We start from the raw sequence: 19,694 nt of genomic DNA on the forward strand, positions 1-19,694 counted from the left end.
TCATGATTATCCCATCTGTAAGGGTCATCACGCCTGTAGCCATTGACATTACAAAGTTAAGGATAAATTTATTTTCACAAGAGTTAGTATTTTGTAGGAAAGGGCTCAAAGTTTCATTAATATTGGAGATTAGTATTAGGTTGTTCTTTATCTCAAAATGCTTTTTTTCTCTAAATGTGACTGTGCATAGCTGCAAGGTGATAGTTTTGCTTTTAGTCACATTGACAAGAAAAACATAAATTCACGTCAAGCTGCAGATGTTGGCCATGTCAACTAGGCTCACTTACCGAGCTGAAATCAAGAGTCGGAGGCTTAATCCACTGAGCCACCCATGAGCCCCCACACATTATTTTAAATAGAATTTATTCGCCATATTTAAACACTTAAAGTATTTCACACAAAATAAAATAAAAAACAGTGATTAACTATTAAAAAGAAGAGTAAGTCCTGACCCAGGTTTAAGCATTCAATGAACTGTAAGAGAGACATCTTCAACAACCTTACCATGCCCAGAGCAGCCACGCTGCATGGCACCCCCAGTGCATTTCTCCCCACTATCTGAATTACCTTCAAAGTCATGTCATCAGAACAGGAGGCCAGAAGATTGCCAGTTGGGTCCCATTTGATAGCATTTACTTCATTCTAAAAGTAACAGTAAATATTCACATTTTCATTTTATGGACTGGGTTGCTCTTTGGATATTAAACATATTTCAAAACCACTCTGTAATATTACTTATTCATCATAACCACTTTAAAGGGGGGAAAAAAATGGCTACTCACCGTGTGTCCCTGGAATGTTTTAATAGGTCTGTCTTGTCCTAATTTACAGACATGAATGCACATATCTGTACTACAAGAAGCAAAGGTGTTGTTGCTCTGCCAATCAACATCCAGTGCTGGTGCTGAAAAGGAAAAAGGGCTAGGTTTGCATTCATTCCACAAGCAGTGAAATCTAGCAGCTTTACTCTTAAACATGGTTGGACATTAAGCATGCTAATAGGAACTTAAACATTTTACTCTATAGTTTTTAAGATAATATTTTTAAAAATTATGGTATCTAAGTATCATAAATATTAATAAATTTCAGTTTAGTTGTCTTGATGTGAGACACAACCTAACAGCAAGTACACTGACCTGGTTAACCAGATTAGGATTCCTGAGAGCTTGCTCTATAAACTACTAGCCCTGGATTCTTGGGATCTCATTGGTAAAAAATAAAAAGTGATGTCATTACTTCCTTTTATTTCTAAAATTCTCTGGAGTCTTCACTGGACAAGGAGGCTTGGTTCTGCCAATCTCTAACCGTTGTACCCTAAACAAGTCACTTATTAAGCTTTCGTGCTATTTTCCTCATCTGAAAAAAGGGGATAAAGCCTTTTAAGTTTAGTACACAAGGAAACTGTGAGAATCAAGTGAGATGATGTGTGTGAAAAGTACTTTGTAAATTACAAGTTAGACAAATGTTATACTGCATAATTTCCATTATCCACTCAACTGATAAGTGGAATATTGCACATGATTGCAAGAACATTTTCTTCTAAGTGATTCTTGGCAAATACTGCTTAAAATGGTTATCATTGAATTTAAAACCTCAGATGCCCCAAAGCTGGCCGGCTATTAATACTTATTTTAGCTCTGTGTGATTGGAGATTCATTCTTTTCATTTCTCCCTGCTCCAAGGTGCAAAGGTTCTCTATAATTAGTAATGCAGATTAAGGTAATGATAGCAAGTAACTGGGTTAAACAATAGGAGCATACAAAAAACAATGGATTTACAGCAGTAGGGACACACTATGACCATTAACCAAGAGTAGTTTTTACATTTCATTTGGCTGGGTGTAGAGATTAAAAGGTGACACATGATCAAAAGAAGACCTATGAATATAAAAATCATAGAAAACTCAGATTTTAGTGTCCTTATAATAAAATTTTATTAAAATCTAGCTAAGTTCATTTGGTTACTTATGACCCATGGCTGCTTTGCACTACAAGGGCAGACTCAACTGGCTGCAACAGAAATTTGACAGCTTATAAAGCCTAAAAAAGTTCCTTTCTTGCCCTTCACAGAACAAGTTTACCATTTAGAGCAAGCACTTAGAGACAAGGAGAAAAATAGGAAAGTTGAAGTTAAGCTGTGTATGCCCATTACTAGAGATATAAAGTATTTAATAAAGTAGGTCAAAACTGGTACCTATGGGGGGGGGGGAGGGTGAAAGCCACTTCCTCATTGTATGTATCTACACATAATAGTAAATGGCTATTTTTATACTGAGCATATTATAAATAGGTGTTTTGAGCACTGTTAAACTGATAGGCCAAGGAATACATCATGTGTAAGAGCTTACAACTATGGAAAAGAACAGCAAAAAGAAAGAAGAATTAAAGCATTTATGACTCAAAATGGAGAATTTTGAGCAACTACAGCAAGACATTAAAAAGAAAAAAAATCTAGTATATGGTTCAAGATGGAAAACTCCAAGGTGTAACAAACAATTCAAAGCCTAGGCTGGATTAGGCTAAAGCCAGGCCCTCTTTTCCAGAAAATGCTCCCTTCTTCCGTGGTTCCCCTCCTGCTTTCCCTTTCTGTTCTCTATAATTCCTCATTTGTTTCTCCTGAGAGTGTTTTCTTAATAAAGCACTTCACTCAAATCCCTTGCTCAAGGTCTGCTTCCAGGAGAATCCAACTTAAATCAGCCAGCAACAAAAAATACTTTGATCAGTACTATGATCCAAAGTATATCCAACTTTGATCAGCACTACATATGAGCTCTGCTGCTAGTCTATGCATCACATCATCTTAAAGCATGTGGATGACTGTCCTGGTCGTTGTCTGGTTACTCTCAGGGCCATTCGTAACACACTCTGTCCTGCTATACTCTACACGCAGAGGGTGGACTCTTCCAAATTACATATCCCAGACTCCTGTGCCTACTGGTTTCCAGATGGGTTCATACGGTGGAGGACACCGTCAAGAGATCATGGTCAAGACAGAGAAGACAGACAATTTTGTTCTCTCTCTTTCAAGGTTGGGTCTCTGGCAGTGGTAACGATTACTCACTCCAAGGTGCCTATTCTTGCCAGATCGTTGTTTTGTTTTGTTTTTTTTTAACAGTTCTAATTCCCACTGGGCAGTGAGATCCTGCCTTCTCTATAGTCTTAGGTTTTCTGCAGTTGTTACACTCTGAGTTAGTAAACATTCCTGTTTTTCACTCTTCCAACACCTTTCTAACTATTTCCTTGTATTAAATTCCCTTTCTTGGTATCTGGTTTAGACTCTGTTTTCACGTCAGGAATTTGACTCAGTACCTACTACACTTTCATTTTGACAATAAATATTATCACAGAAGATATCATTTGAAAAATAATTTTAACAAACTGCTTCTTTGATAAATAATTTGTCCTAATGTTGAGTGACAGGGGAAAACGGGCCTGAAAAGTCTAATAAACTTAGAAAACAATTAAAAGTATAATAAAATTCTATAAAGAATGCCAAGTATCTGTCATGATGCACCAGGATGTTATTTCTATGCAAAGCCATCTGCAAAACAGGAGATAGGAGGCTGACAAAATAAGAAGTGGCATTCAAATAAGTATACCATTAGGTTCAGAACAAAACAAAAAGAAACTGTATGGCCAGGTGAAGGTAATTGGGGGAAGCTGGGGAATGCTGCGACGTGAGTTGTAGGATTTATGCTTTGTGATATGCCTAGCTCATAGAATACAATAGTTACAAAATTGGGTGTAATCTAAGAACACATAGTTCCTTACTTTGTATTTATTCCTAAAATGAGTCTAGGTAATGCCAATTCTTTAGGATAGAAATGCAGCTCTACTGGGCTCCTGGCTGGCTTAGTCGGAGGAGCATACAATTCTTGATCTCGGGGTCATGAGTTTGAGCCCTTGTTGGGTATAGAAACTAATAAAGAAATTAAAAAAAAAAAAAAAAACAGAAATGCAACTCTAATAAAATGCATTTTTCTGTAAGTGATATGTGAGAGGTGTGTTTGCTAATACTGGTCTCATTTTACGTATGATAAAAGGGATAAAGAAAAGTTAATTAATTTGACTAGGGTTACACAACCCTTTAAAATCTTGGAGCTAAGATTCTAATTTTCGTCTTCTGCAATTTGGTATATTTTTGTTACTCCCTCCATCCTTCGTAATTTAAAAACGTAATGAATGACCCAAACCTATGCAGTAAGGAGAGAAAGGCTTTTATTATTCATTTGCATTTTTTAGAAACAGCTTTATTAATATATAAATCACATACCATAAAATTTATCCATTTAAAGTGTACAATTCAATGGGTTTTGGTATATTTTATTATTAATTTTGATATATTGTGGTCATATTTAACATAAAATTTGTCATTTATTAAGTGTACAATCAGTAGTATTACATTCACAAGGTTGTGCAACCATCACCACTATTTCCAAAACTTTTTCATCATCCCAAACAGAAACTCTGTAGCCATCAAGCAATAATTCCCTATTTCTCCCTCCCACCACTCCTGAGAACTTCTAATCTTTTACTTTTTGTCTCTATGAATTTTTCTATTCTAGATATTTACTATAAGTACAATCATATGATTTGACCCTATGTGTCTGCTTTATTTCACTGAGCACATGTGTGAGATTCACTAATGTAGCATGTTTCAGAATTTCTTTCCTTTTTATGGCTGAATAATAACCCATTGTATGTATAGACCATATTTTGTTTACCCATTCATCTGTTGGACATTGGGTTGTTTCAACCTATTGGCTACTATTGCTATACTGCTATGAACACTGACATACAAGAATCTGTTCAAGTGTCTGCTTTCAATTCTTTTGGAGATATACCTAGGTGCAGAATTGCTGGATCATAACATGGTAATTATATGTTTAGTTTCTTGAGGAACTGTTGTACTGCTTGCCACAGTGACTGTACCATTTTACAAACCTACTAGTAAAGTATCAGGGCCTTGATTTCTCCACCCCCTCATGAACATTATTACTTTTTATAGCCATATTAATGGGTATGAAATGGTCACTCATCACAACTCATCTGTAATCATGATTTATGTTTTATGCAAAAGTGTATATTGAGAAAATTTAGCACAGCAATTAAAATATGGTAACTTAAAAAGCATGGTAGACTTCTATTTCTGGTCAAGATGGAGTAATAGTGACAAAATTTACCTCCTGCCCAACGACCAGAACAAAATATGTGAAATAACAATTTAAGACACCAGACTTCAAGCAATGAAAGACAGTGGTTCCTAACAAAATGCAAACCAACCACCAATGTGCTCTTAAAAAATTGCCCAAGCTCATAAATTAGGGACGGGGTCAGTGGGGGGGGGGGGGGGGGGTGGTGGTGTCCAAGTCTTGGCAAAGGAAAGAGGAATCTCTCTAGGCAGAGATCAATGCAATTCCTGAGCTGAAGATAAAGCTGAGAATCTGGGGAGACCAAGATAGCTGGAATTCATAGGACATTACTGGAAGAGAGAGCTATGCAGACAGAGATGTCACTAATTAGTAGTCAGAAGTAAATTTATAGCACTAAATATCCATATCAGAAAAGCAGAAAGGTCACAAATCAGTGACCTTAACTTCCACATCAAGCAAACAAAAAGCAAATTAGACAGACACTGAAAGCCTGATACATAAAAGAATAAATAATTTATGAAATTCATCAACATTAGTAACTCCTGATCTTCGAGGGACATTTTGTTTGGTTTGGTTTTGTTTGAAGTAGAGTTGGCACAGAGGGACACTATTAAAACAATGCAAAATGAAGCCACAGACTCCAAGACAGCATTTGTAAATACCTGATAAACTTGTTCCCAGAATAAAGAACTCACAACACTCAGTAATAAGAAAACAATAAATTAAAGGTCCAAAGATTTGAACAGACACTTCACCAAATAAGATCTACAGATAGTAAACAGTACATGACAAGATGCTCAACATCATTAGTCGTTAGAAAATGCAAACTAAGCCACAGTGGAATACCAATACCCACCGATTAGAGTGGCTCCAATTAATGACACTGACCACTTATCAAGTGCTGCAAGGACATGGAGGGACTAGAATATCCACCTCTGGTGCAAATGTAAACCAGTTTGGAAAATGTAAACTTTGGAAAACCAGTTCAGCTGTTTATTAACAAGTTAAACATATAACTTCCTGTATGATCTAGCTTTTCTATTCTTAGATATTTACATGGAATAAATGAAAGCATGAGTCCACATAAGATCTGCACATGAATATTGATGGCAGTTTTATTTATGTAGCCCAAAAAATTGGAAACAACCCAAATTTGCTTCAACAGGTAAATGGATAAACTGTGGTGTATCCATACAATGGAATATCAATCATCAACTGAAGGGAATGCAAAACAATTATACAGAGGGAAAGAAGCCAGATGAAAAGAGAATACATACGGTGTGATTCCGTTTACATAATGTAAACTAACATGTGGTGAAGAAAGGCCATGAGTGGCTTTGTCTGGGCATAGAGGGGAGAGATCACAAAGGTGCAGGAGAAAACTTCCGAAACTAACAGGTGTATTCATTATCTGAAGAATGGTGATGGTTTCAATGGTATATGCATATGTCAAAACATATCAAATTGCACACTTTAAATGTGTATAGCTCATTTTATGACAATTATACTTCAATAAAGCTGTTTAAAAAGACAAAAATGCATGGCAAGAAAGAATATCATGGGTAAAAAGCCTATTTAACTTGTAAAATGACTTCAATGCCACCTACCTCATCAGGTTGTAGCCAGGACTGAAGGGAATCATGTATACTACACTACTAAGGGCACCATCTCTAACACAAAGGTGGTTTAGGTTACAGAGTAGCTAGTAACAGTACCAAACACTTAACTTATTTCAACTTTTCATCACTCTTAGGAGGCAGGAGAAACTTTTAGGTGGAAGAGCCAGAGGCCTAAGAGAAATCTATCTGGGTGAAGATTAGAAACAAAGGTGAAAAGGAAGTAAAACAAGTAAACAAAAACTGATGTGTAAATGTGGTAAGCTTTAATCAAGCTGAATTGTTTAAAATGATGCTTGCAAAATTATGTTACCTAGGTACTACAGAACAGTCATTTTTGTACCTTATTTAGCTTGTTTAATCACACTAAATAGAAAAGACAAAAAGCCAAAATGTCAGAAGCTGTTTTAATTTTAAAGGCGATGCTGTGCTACTGGCTATGTGTGAAAAGGATGTCACCAAAGATTTGAAAATAACCAGTTACCTTCAGTTACCTTTCAAAACAAAACTCTTCCCAATCACAACAAAATCATCAAAGCAGCAGTTAAATCAAGTAAAATAGTAACACTACTGTTCTAATACAGCTGACCCTTGAACCACACAGGGGTTAGGGGCCTGACCTACCCCCTCCACATGCGGTTGAAAATCCTCATGTAACTTTTGACTTTTCCAAAACCTAACTACTAATAGCCTAATTGTTGACCAAAGGCCTTATCAATTAATATAAACAGTCAATTAACACGTATTTTGTATGTTGTATGAATTTTATACTGTATTCTTAGAATAAAAAGTAAGCTAGAGAGAAGAAAATGCTAAGAAAATAATAATAAAAAAGAAAATAAATTTACAGTATGGCAACTGTATTTACTGGGAAAAAAAACAAAAAAAACCAAAAACACGTATATAAGTGGACCTGCACAGTTCAAACCTGTGTTGTTAACAAGGGTCAACTGTAGTTATTAGGCATCTTGTTTAATATTAGTAATTATCATCAGGAAACTCCCTGAGAAAAGCACAAAGCCAGGGAGAGCTGGTACTAAAATCCAGCTGTGTCCAGTCATCAAGTTGTATACCTGGTGCATGGCTATGTATCAAGGAGGTAGGAGCACAGAATGTTGGTGGGGTGGGGGTGGGAGGTGGGAGAGGTCAGTTCAGAGTTACTGTATTTAAATGTCAAATTATTTTTTAGAAGAGAAATCCATCCAAAGTACCAAAGTTCCAACAATGCTTGGAAAACCTATTTTTTTAAATTTCATGTACACAGGAGGACCGATTTAGAAACGAGTCCAAAATGAGAAATGACAACACCTTAATTTGTATGAGTTTATACATTATTTTCCTAAACATTAGTTTTATCCTCATAACAAATAAGTATAATTATAATCCTTCATTTATAGAGAAAATGAGGCTCAGAAAGTTTAAATGACTTCCTCAGTCTTAAAGCTTGTTAAGTGGGGGTGGAACTGCCATTCAAACTTAGACCGCCTGATTAAAAAATCTATGTTTTCACCATTAAATAATACCGATCTAATTGCACTAGGCTGCAAACGCTTTTTTAACAGTAAGTTTCACAGAAAACGTTTGATGATCCCCTGACAATTAACAATCTGAAAGTCATGGAACATCAAACTCTTCAAAGGACTAGTAACAAGATTGATATTTGATATTTCAAGATTTTAAGCAAATTATATCCTTTTACAAGTTTAATTAGAAAAACAGAAGAAAGCTCCAGTTCTCATGGAAATTGTGAAGATTTACCTGAATGAAAAGGAAACTGCTGCTTGGCCTCACCAGTATGTGCATCCCAAATAATTGTAGTCTAAGATAGAAAAGAAAAGGAAAATATATTAAGAGTAATGTTAAAAGGTGTTTATGACAGATGCATACATAAGATGCCTAACTATGTTAAAGCAATGGGAAATGTCAAAGTGAATTTAATTTTTAACATTTATTTTATCCCCAATAGTACGAGAGTATATTTCATTTTTTGGTGGGGGGGAAAATGACTATTAAGTAGTTTCAGTTTCCCCTGGTGATTTTTCATCAGTCAGCTTACTTCAAATAATTATTATCTGTCTACAAAATACCAGACATTATATTACAATGCTTTAGAAACTCAACTGCAATAGCGTATTTAGTGTAAAAAATTTTTCTAGCTTTTTAGCTATTAGGAGGCAAATTCTTGGTTAATAAAGTCATCAGCCAATTCTCAATACTAAGATTTTTAAAGCTCACATTTATACATTACGGCAGCTTGAATTTTGACAGGATTGAAGACAACGTCTTGTATAGTATATGCAAGTATGACAAATAAATCTGAGTGGATATATGTTCAGAACTCCTTTAAACACCATCCCATTACTAGTGTAACTCTGGGGATGTAAAGCATCATACAGTGGCAATGATTATTAATGGAACTTTTCCCTCCTATTCCTGGCCTCCTTTACTTTCCTTCCTTTTTTTTTTTTTTCCTCTCTACTTCTGACAACTCATTCAGTTAACTATGATCATATACTTTCCTGGATTAAAATAATCTTTTATTTTTTTTGAGACAGAGAGAGAGAGAGAGAGAGCACGAGTGGGTGAGGGTCAGAGAGCCAGGGAGACACAGAATCCAAAGTGGGCTCCAGACTCTGAGGTGTCAGCACAAGAGCCCGACGTGGGGGTTGAACTCACAGTGAGATCAGACCTGAGCTGAATGAAGTCAGATGCTTAACCTACTGAGCCACCCAGGTGCCCCTGGATTAAAATAATCTTAAACCTATATTCACCTTGGGAGGTATGGTAAAGGGGCTGACCCAGGAAAATGAAAGCAAGAAGGCTGTATTTTCAACCTATCCATATTTTCCAGCCTACCTAGGTGAAAAAAGCTGGAAAGATCCTGCATTTCTTACATTTTCAATTAAACACCAGGAGTTTAATAGTTCAGCTAACAGACTGGCTCTAAGATTTCTCATGGAATCACTCCGGAGCTATTTTCATAGCTGAGATAAACTAGAAACAAGAGAAGGGAAGCAGAGTATGGGAGGTATGACATTCATTATTCCCACAAATTCCACCAAAACTGAGGCGTGGTCACAAAGATAAAAAAATAAAATAAATGGCATTTTGATGAGTAAATTCAGGAATAAGTGGATAGAAAATCTAAGAGCATTTCTATTATCATCATAAATTCATACCTGAAATTTCCCATATATGAATGTTTTGTTGTTTATATGATTAGCAGAAGAAAATACTACTTTAGGTTATACTCTGTAACACATTAACCTTTATAAAACTTAGTTTAATGTTCTTTTACCTTGTCTACTCCAGCACTTAGGATGAAATTTCCTTTCTTATTCCACTTCAATGCAAATATAGGGCCTTTATGCTGCCCCAAGGTGCTAGCAAGGTTACCTAATATTTAAAAAACAAACAAACAAAAAAACCCATTAAAATTACTTCAAGCTTTAAACTTAGATCAACAACAATATATGAAAAGACAAATGCTTCATTTACCATCTTTAGTCCATATTCTGGCAAATCCATCGTATGAACCAGTTGCTAGAAGTGTACCTTCACTCTGTCAGAGAAACACATTTCCTTCAATTATATAATCCAAAAAGGGCATTTAATTAGACTATTTCATATTTAAACCTTAGAAATAGCAGATCCTTGACATTCTCTGCCTCAAAATTTGTTTGCCAATTCCCAAATTGCCTATTTGGGAATGTTACCAAAGACCTACAAAACACCCTTTATTGCTGTGAAGCTAGTATTTATTTAATCAGCATTCAGTCAGTGTGTGAGCCTTATATCCAAATCTCAAGAATGACAGGAAGCACTCTGAGGCAGGACCATCACTACCTTTATGCGTGCTAGGGTCTCCAGTATTCTCATAGGTGCGCATGATGAAAGATGGGAGTAGGGTGGTAGACTGGGAAGGACATCAAAATCATATAATAATGATTTAACAGTAAAAAGCAAAATTGGCTAAAACATTTTGTTATAAGTAGAAGTTTTTATATGGCCCTCCCTCTAAATCTTTTACTGTCTAAATGAAACTTGTATTGTGTGTGAGCCAAACAACACTGCTGTTTCAGATGACCAGATACTTAAATATCACTGAATGTTTCTTTCCTTTGTTAATTCTTTCCCAATACGAGATCCTATTAAATAAATAAATAAATAAATAAATAAATAAATAAATAAATAAATAAATAAATACAAGGGGGGAAAAAAAGGCCAGAAAAGAGCATAGGCTGACTTTATAGTTAATGAAGTGAGTACAATTGCCTGGAACTACTTTACCACAAGGAGATATCCGTACCAATTCTCTAATCTTATACTCCCTTGCTGTGTCTGACCTTGATGAATGGTACAACAGAAGGACAGATCTACGGAAGTGCAAGTTACAGAGTGCATGAAACAGACTATTACTGGGATTAGTAAACACTACTGAAGACACAGAATGAAATCCTGCCTTGCTCAAGTGCTTTCTTGATGGTGTTTGGAAAGGGAATTGAAAACAAGAATCACCTTTTTTCAGACCTCTCAAACCATACGTTACGTACAGGTAAGTGAGAAACAAACAGATGCTGGTTCTAGAGGTTGTAGACTCAGTCCTGCCAGGAATTGGCTCTATGGTTCTATCTGAGGAAGAAGGAGCATGTTGAAACCAACAGCAAAAGCTTATTTCCAGACTCCACACAATGGGAAGTTTCTTTTAAACTACTGGTCCCCAAATGTCTTAGCTCATGGACCACTACAGTAGGAAAAGTATATTTTAAAGGATAACATTTTCCCCTTTTAGTGGAAGATTCAAGTTCATAGTGAATAATGCATGTTTGAAAAGTCCACACTTTTAAAAACTGTAACTTGCAGTTCAGAATCACCAAGCTCAACAAACCATTTGTTAACCATCCTTAGTATAACCTGTAAATTTCATTAACATATGGCCTCTGAACCCAATAGCATTATCAAGGCGATAAGACCTCTGACCTAAGATATAAAAATAAGGTCCCATTTGAGAAGATAATTCTTAGTCCTGACCCTACAACCAAACAATACTGTGACATGCTAAACCTCTTTTCATTTTTGTAATTGTTAACTTCACAGGAGGGAAAGGGTAAATATATTGCTGGAAATTTTGGAAGACAACACTAAAGAAAGGTTAGCTATGAGTTTTGGGAGAATTTCAAAGAAACTGAAAACTTTAGCTGGAGCAATCATTTTTAAAGACAGACCTCATTCATTGGAATGAGATTCGGAAGATCCTTTGGAAAGCTGCACAAAAAGCTGTCAAACAGAGGCCAGAGGAGGAAAGGGTGTTCATTTGCTGAGGAAAGGACCACGAACCCCATTAAATGCTTGGTAATACTGAAATAGTCCAAGATGTTTCTTAGAATAGGGAGGGTAGGTAAAAAATGAATGCAGAAAGAAAAAGGCAACATGGAAAAGATACAGAACTGTAAAAATGCTAACTTTTCACAAATTAATCATGGGCATGAAACAAATGAAGCTGCTAATCACGTATGTGAAAATGAAAGGGTGAAGCTTTATCAACTAGGAGCTCAAACTTTCTGATTAAGTCAGAACAGTCAAGTTATCTCTGAAAGATGTGGAATGACAAACAGAATCGGAGAAGTGTAAGACCACTACAGTTGAATGAAGCCTGGAAGTGACCTAGACTAATGGCCCCTAAAAGGCAGGCAATCAAGTTTTCATCAGTTGATATAGCAAATGAGAAAAACAAGAACATGCTTTTTTAATGTAAATTTCTCTCCTCCCCCAGCAAAGGACTTCATAGTTAAGGATTTAGTATGTGCCTATTGTTGACTTTCATCTATTAACTCGTTTATATGTAGGTACCATTATCCCACTTGTACCTTCCACGTGAGGAAGATGATGCAGAGCGGGCCACCGCCAGTTTTACAAAGGTTCTGCTGCAAGACAAACTGAAGAGCTGCAAGCTGAACCTCGGTCTGACTGCTGGAGGGCCAGTCTTTGTTTTTTTTTTAACACCACACTTCAGAATGGGGAGTCCTAGTTTGTTGTTCTTATTAGTGAAATTCAAAAACATGTGGACAAATGGACACAACCTGCCATTAGTCTGAGGTCCAGAGAGGTTAAGTACATTAGTAACTACATTCATCGTGGTTAACAGTGATACTCACATTCCAATCTAGGGATGTCACATCCTTGTTGCTTGGGACATCTTGCCCCCCTTCTCGTATACAATGTCTAAGTACTAACTGCGTGGAGCCACTAGTGCTATTTTCACTAAGATTCCATATTCTTGCTGTTGAGTCTCCAGACCTATAAAGTATGCAACAGATTATTTAAGATCTCATGACATTCTCAAGTATCCCAGAACCAAAGCAACATATTTATATACTATTATTAATAAGACAAATAAAAACTAGAGTCTTAGAGATTTCCATCTCCAGGAGTTTTCTTCGTCTCCATTTTGGGGGCCCTGGGCCACCTTCTTAAGCAGTAAGCTTAATTAAAATTTCTAAGATTACTTCAAAGATTTAAACTTCTAAGATTCTTTACGAAGAAATAACGATTTACAAAGGCAAAAGGACCACAAAGCAGCAACAAGAACCTGGAAATGTAAGTAATGCTTTTATAAAGTGTGTAATAGTTCAGTACAATATTTTTAAAAATACATTTAGTTTCACTTTGAGAAACATACCCTGATGCCAAGAGATCACTAACAGGGTTCCAGGCACAGATGAAAACTTCAGATTCATGGCCCCGTAACACAACTGCTTTATTAGGGGGGATTTCAACATCCCCATCCACTTCCATCATATCAGTATGATTATCTATGTCAGCAGAAATAAGTGGAAAATACCAGTTAGGTAATATTACAACATCCTGAGGAGGAAAAATAATTCTTAACCAGCAAATACCTCCTTTATAATATGTAACTTTTAAATTGTTTTTTAACTGTCAGGTAATGGTGAAAATGCTTATATAGCACTTGTCACATGAGGACAAGTTAAGTGTATCTTTAGTTAAGTATGACCATACTATTTTTAAAAGATAAAGATGAGTGTGTGTTTGGGGTGGGGGAGAGGCAGGGAGAAAGGCTGCAACAAGGTTAGAGCCAAACATGGCTAAAATGACAAAATGATCTGAGCTAAATATAATCCACGCCAACACTATTCTGAGTTTCTGCCAGTAGGGGTTGCTGATATCATTCATATAACATGAGAGGTGCCTTTCTATCTCCACGTCAGAGTTTTACTGTGTGTGTTAAAGACTGCATTACAAATTTTCTTTAGAAATCAAAAGCCGAGAAAATTTACCTAACAGTAGAAAATGGTTTCTAAATATTAAAAAAAAAAAAAAAAAAAAAAATCCATGTAAGTAAATCTATCTTTCTGGAGCTTTAGGAACAGAAATCTGAACTGTGATATAAGTTAGGGAAACAGTTGGCATAAACGAAACAGATGATGTTACTTCAGTTTAGAAGATGAGACATCCACATAAAGCCAGATACTTCTTCTGAAAGGGAACTTTTTAAATTCTGATTTCAGCTCACTTGCTATAGTGTGTGCTCCATTCTCCTCCCCATTCGCTGTGTTTTCGCCATTTTTTGCAGATCCCTGTTGGTTTGTGGCAGCTGTGGCAGCTGCGGTGGCTGCCGCTTGTTGCTGTGCAAGCTTATCTCTGTAAGCTTGTTGTCTTGTTTGTACTACATCAGGCATTACGGCATCTATCAGTGACAGAGACTCTATTGGTCGACCATCAAACAAGGTACCATCCTGGATTTGGAAAATTGTGAGAAAAGAAATATGAAAGACAACACATTTAGGGTGAAGCAACTGCAAATAGGTGTTTAAATCTTCCTCCTCCTCTAGTTCATACTGTTAAATGTTGCCAGGTAAAGCGGAGATAATGAAAGAATAAAAAGTAGGCCCAGATGATAAAATGTTTATTAATTAGATTCCAAAATTCCGTTAGCGAAAAGTAATGACCAATATGAAATAGTTTATACAATGGTAAGAGACTTGGTGCCACAGGAGAATGGATCCTTGAAACTAAAAACTTTTAAAATAGTTTTGTTGGACTCGAAAGTTTCCTGTGATTTGATTCAAATATTAAACAAGAAATAGACTTCAGATATTTGGCCGTATCTCATTTTACTAATGTTGAAATGGAAGCACAATAAGGTTTAAAAGACTTGTTGAAGTTACACAGCTAGTCAATGGCAACCAAGATCTCTTAACTGGTGCTATTCAAAGTGTGATCCAAGGAACAATGACACTACCATCACACCAGGCAGCTTGTTGTAAATGTAGATTCGAATGTACAGAATCAAAATCTCTAAAGGGCTCAGGAAGCCAGGGTTTTACCAAGCTCTCTAGGGTCGTCTTATGAACACTAACATTTGAGAAGTACCATCATTTAACTCTGAGACTGGTGCTCTGTAATTTTATGGAGTTGCTATAATTTTCCAAAGCCCCTCTCACTGATACTAGGTAGCTCACAATTAATAAAAAGTTCTCCAGCAGGGGCACCTGGCTCGGTCGGTTAAGTGTCCCACTTCAGCTCTGGTCATTATCTCACAGTTCGTAAGTTTGAAGCCCTTATGTGCCTCTCTGCTCTCAGCACAGAGCCCGCTTCTGATCCTGTCTCCCTCTCTCTCTCTCTCTCTCTGCCCTGCCCCAGCTCTCGCTCCCTTTCTCTTTCAAAAATAAACATAAAAAAAAAAAGTTCTCCAGCGGGCACAAGAAGAGACACAGAACAAGTCAGAAATAGAAACTGGGCAAATTAGCTGGGAATATGTGTATGTAAGGCCTGACTCACGTAAGCTGGTGAACATGCACTAACCGACAATCTACAGTGGTGTGATGGGGTGCTCGGAGTTACAAAAACACAGCACCTCTTTCTGAGCTGTCACTTATAATGGAGTATCTGAGGAGTAGGAGAATTTATTTTAATTTAAGTAACTTAAAAATATTAATCCCAATGAAGATACATTGTAGAGTACTATATTACAATCTACGAAACATTTATTTTTCAGATAAAATGAGACTTTATCCCTGGCCACTGGTGGAAATTGTTTATCACCCTCCACAATACAGGACACTTTGGGACGAAAACTACTAAAAGATAATGAGGACACACTTAATTTAGTATTAGTGGATTTTTCAGTTATACAGATTAGGAAACAAAAATAATGAAATCAATATTAGTATACCACATAATTATACTAATGAATATTGATATAGAAACCATGGATGCTTGTTTTAAAAATACTTGTGAAAGGGAAGGGGGAGCATGTTAATCTCTGCAAACATGAAAATACGAACAAGAGCTCCACATATTATAAATCCTGACCATGTATGAAAATTTTCAGCTAGATAGACCAGGATTTCCAAACTTTTTCTGTGAAAGGCCAAACAGTAAATATCTTAGGCTTTGCAGAGCATAAGGTCTCTGTCACAATGATTCAATTATGCCACTGTAGCACAAAAGTAGCTAAGATAATATTTAAGTGAATGAGTGTGGCTGTGTTCCAATCAAACTTACAAAAACAGGCAAGCAGGCAGGATTTGGCTCATGGGTCATAATTGGCTGACACCTAAATTAAACCACCTATATATGGGCCTTAGGCAATAGTATCAAGACATGGCTTTAATTATAAACTGCCTTCCAAAATCAGGTATAAGCAAATAACCTGAGGTTTTGTAATTCTTCAGACCATCAATTATGGTGTCAGCATTCCACAGCAAAATGTAGCTGCTTTGAAGAAAATTATTTCTTACTATTTACTTATGAAACCATAGAAAGGGAAATAAACCAGAGATGATGGTTCTTACAGTTGGGAGCCAACATGCCTCGCCTGTTCAACCTGACTGTGACATAAAGAACACCACCCTTCAATTTTGTCAACCTGGTAAAGCTAAAGTCAGATAATGAATGAACAAACAAGATATCAGACTTAAGGACATATTTAAGAGTTACTATTTGAAATAATTTTTCCTTACCTCATTAATACTAACTTCTGCCTCTACATACTGTAGACCTTTCTGGATGATAGAAATCAATGCAGCAGGTGGGACGAGGGCACCATTTATGTTAGACTGACTGATATGGCTTTCTATACCAAAGGTAAATGCTGAATGAGAAAATCCTAAAAGCAAAAGGAAAGGTATAAGAATTTATTCTCCCAGTAGCAACATGCTATAGGACACAAGTGAATGACCTCTGTAATCTTTCAAAATCATAATCCATCCATTTGAAATCCCAAACTGTTAGCTAAGATTAAATGTTTTTACACAAAAGAAGTACCAAAATCCAAACATATGAACTTTTACATATTTCCCTTTTTTGCCTTAATTACATAAAATACTATTTAAAACTTATAATGCATATAAAATTTAGCCATGGCACATAATTTTCCTCAAAAAAATAGCATCAAACTTTAAAGTCAGGGGAAAAAGTCTTTGGAAATAATGGGAGTCAATTGCTTCACTTGAGATAATTAGGTCAAGATAAATTAAGGTGACATTTAATATTTCTGTAGTATATTTAAACTTCTACATACAAATTGTCAAACACCATATAAATCCAATATTTTGCAGTTTTTCAAACTTAAGAAATAAAAAGCCAACTAAAATTAATATAAAAAATGAAGATAATTTTTATGCTTAAATCTCACTGTATGCATGAGTTAAGTGCCAAAACACTTAACTAATTCTTTGCCACTTAGTAATAACCCATCTAAATGAAAGCTTTAGGAAATGAAAGTTGGCAAGTAAAAATCCAGTTTCTACCAGAAATTCTAAGTTTAATTTGAAATACTTAAACCCAAAACACATAATAAAAATCTCTGTATGTTGGTCTTGCTTTTTATGAAAGTCAAGTCCAAACTCAAACATAAAATTCTAGTAAAATCACAGACCCAAGTGAGGTTATTCTCTTTACTAAAACATCCTTCAGACCTCATCATCAAATGTCATTAATGTATTTTAAACAATTCAATTACATTATATGAAATGTTAAGAAACTTTCATACTAAGTAAACTAAATGCATATGGGCTTACTTGTGTCTTAAACTGATTTAACCTATGTAATTAACTGTTGCCTAGCCTACCCTAGTTTTTTTTAGTGCCTATTCTTTGTCTTTTTGCATTTTGTGCTTCCACTTTTAGGCTTCTTGTGGCACTTATGAACAGTGTATAATAAAATACTCTGGACTCACAAAAAGCATGTGGCTAGGAAATATTTTAATTGGTCAGTAGACAAGGTATACCTAAAGTTGTCCTCCTGGCTCCTTTCTTCCCTCTTTGAAACACCTAGCCATTCCATTCCTGCAACCCACAGTGAGAAGTGAAAAAAGATTACTTGAGACTTTAACTCATGATTTTACCCACAGGCAAGATCATTATTAACCACATTTTTAGCTTAATTTGAGCTCACAGAGATGGCTAAGAAACACAGCAATGAAACTAAGAAACATATCAATGAAAGCGAGCATCATTCTGCATTGTCCCTATTAGGAAACTCAGAACTACCTGAATATAAGTAGATTCCAGGTTTCCAGGGTAGAAGGCTAAGAATAAAGGCCGGGAAGGATGGAAAGAGAGGGTAAAAGATAAGGCAGTGAAATCCATACGCATGAGGTTGGAGAGTCCTGTTTTTAATTATACACACTCCTCCTTAAATTCTGCAGTAAGTCGTAAACAGGGGGAGCTAAACAGCCCAGTGGCTTAAAGATTTAACAAGACTTCAAGAGGGACAATACCATGTATGGAGGGTCTACACCATGCACACATATATAGTTTTATTATTTTATAATCTGAGTCAGCAGATAGGAAAACAGCCATAAGAGGATAAGGATTTATTTTTAAGTTTTTATTTAAATTCCAGTTAGTTACCATACAGTGTAATATTAGTTTCAGGTGTACAATACAGTGATTCCACACTTCAGTACAACACCTGGTGCTCATCACAAGTGCACTCCTTAATCCTCATCATCTACTTTACCCATCCACCTCCCCTCTGATAACCATCAGTGTGTTCTCTATAGTTAAGAGTCTGTTTCTTGGTTTGCTTCTCCTTTTTCCCCATTTGTTTTATTTCTTAAATTCCACATATAACTGAGATCATATTAGGTATCTGTCTTTCTCTGAGTTAGCTTAGCACAATACTGTCTAGCTCCACCCATAGTGTTGCAAATGGCAAGATTTCATTTTTTATGTCTGAGTATATTTCATAGATAGATAGACAGATAGATAGATCACATGTTCTTTAAGAGGATGAGGATTTAAATCCATTCAGAGACGATGGAGGTAACTACTACATTCTGCTGCTCCTATGGAACAATTAAGTTAGAATGTAGTCAAAGATAAAGCGAAGACAGAGTGAGCTCCTGTTTACTAATGGAAAATAAAGGATTACATCATTGTTCGGTTTCAACTCAGGGTGCTAGAAAGTGGTGTTAGTACTGCATGAAACATTAAGACATCTCATTCACAACATTTTTAAAGTGTTGTGATTTTCATAAGCCTCACAAAATTTTAGCAAAGTCCATGACATTTGTACTCTCTAATTCACAAGTACAATTTAAACCATCAAAATCATCATATTTACACCCCGTTTAAATTAGAGTTCAAGCTTATGTCCAAGCTTGAAGAGTTGCAGGTGGAACAATGTCAATTTCTGGCTGAAATATTGCATATATCCTGAATTTGTTCTGTCAGACCAGGAGAGAAACTATCACAGGTCCTTACATCCATCTCTAGTTATCACACATTGTGCTTACAATGTTCTCAAATAGTAAGAAAATAACTCTGAAGGGGTTATTAGCACTGTTTTGACACTTCTCATTAATGTCTACCCTAAAAATGGTCCATAATTAAAAACCCTCTGCTTCAATAAATGTGGAATTGAACCGTAATTTTTATTATTTCTAGTCATAGCAT

At 35.9% G+C, this 19,694-nt stretch overlaps 1 protein-coding gene across 8 annotated transcripts in view; it reads right to left on the reverse strand.

The window, feature by feature from the left end:
• The window catches only part of TBL1XR1 (TBL1X/Y related 1), a 179,368-nt gene that overhangs the window by 13,072 nt on the left and 146,602 nt on the right, over nucleotides 1-19,694 (reverse strand). For all 8 annotated transcript variants that reach the window (XM_086674752.1, XM_086674755.1, XM_086674758.1 and 5 more), the window contains 9 exons: nucleotides 16,755-16,900; nucleotides 14,303-14,525; nucleotides 13,448-13,580; nucleotides 12,924-13,065; nucleotides 10,267-10,330; nucleotides 10,067-10,164; nucleotides 8,527-8,587; nucleotides 783-904; nucleotides 568-642 (listed from right to left, as the gene is read on the reverse strand). In XM_086674752.1, the coding sequence (XP_086530878.1) occupies nucleotides 568-642; nucleotides 783-904; nucleotides 8,527-8,587; nucleotides 10,067-10,164; nucleotides 10,267-10,330; nucleotides 12,924-13,065; nucleotides 13,448-13,580; nucleotides 14,303-14,525; nucleotides 16,755-16,900 (1,064 nt within the window). The remainder of the gene's footprint in view (nucleotides 1-567; nucleotides 643-782; nucleotides 905-8,526; nucleotides 8,588-10,066; nucleotides 10,165-10,266; nucleotides 10,331-12,923; nucleotides 13,066-13,447; nucleotides 13,581-14,302; nucleotides 14,526-16,754; nucleotides 16,901-19,694) is intronic.

This window comes from Puma concolor, chromosome C2 (genome assembly GCF_028749965.1).
Source record: "Puma concolor isolate L17-30 chromosome C2, mPumCon1.1.hap2, whole genome shotgun sequence".
Lineage (NCBI taxonomy): Eukaryota > Metazoa > Chordata > Mammalia > Carnivora > Felidae > Puma > Puma concolor.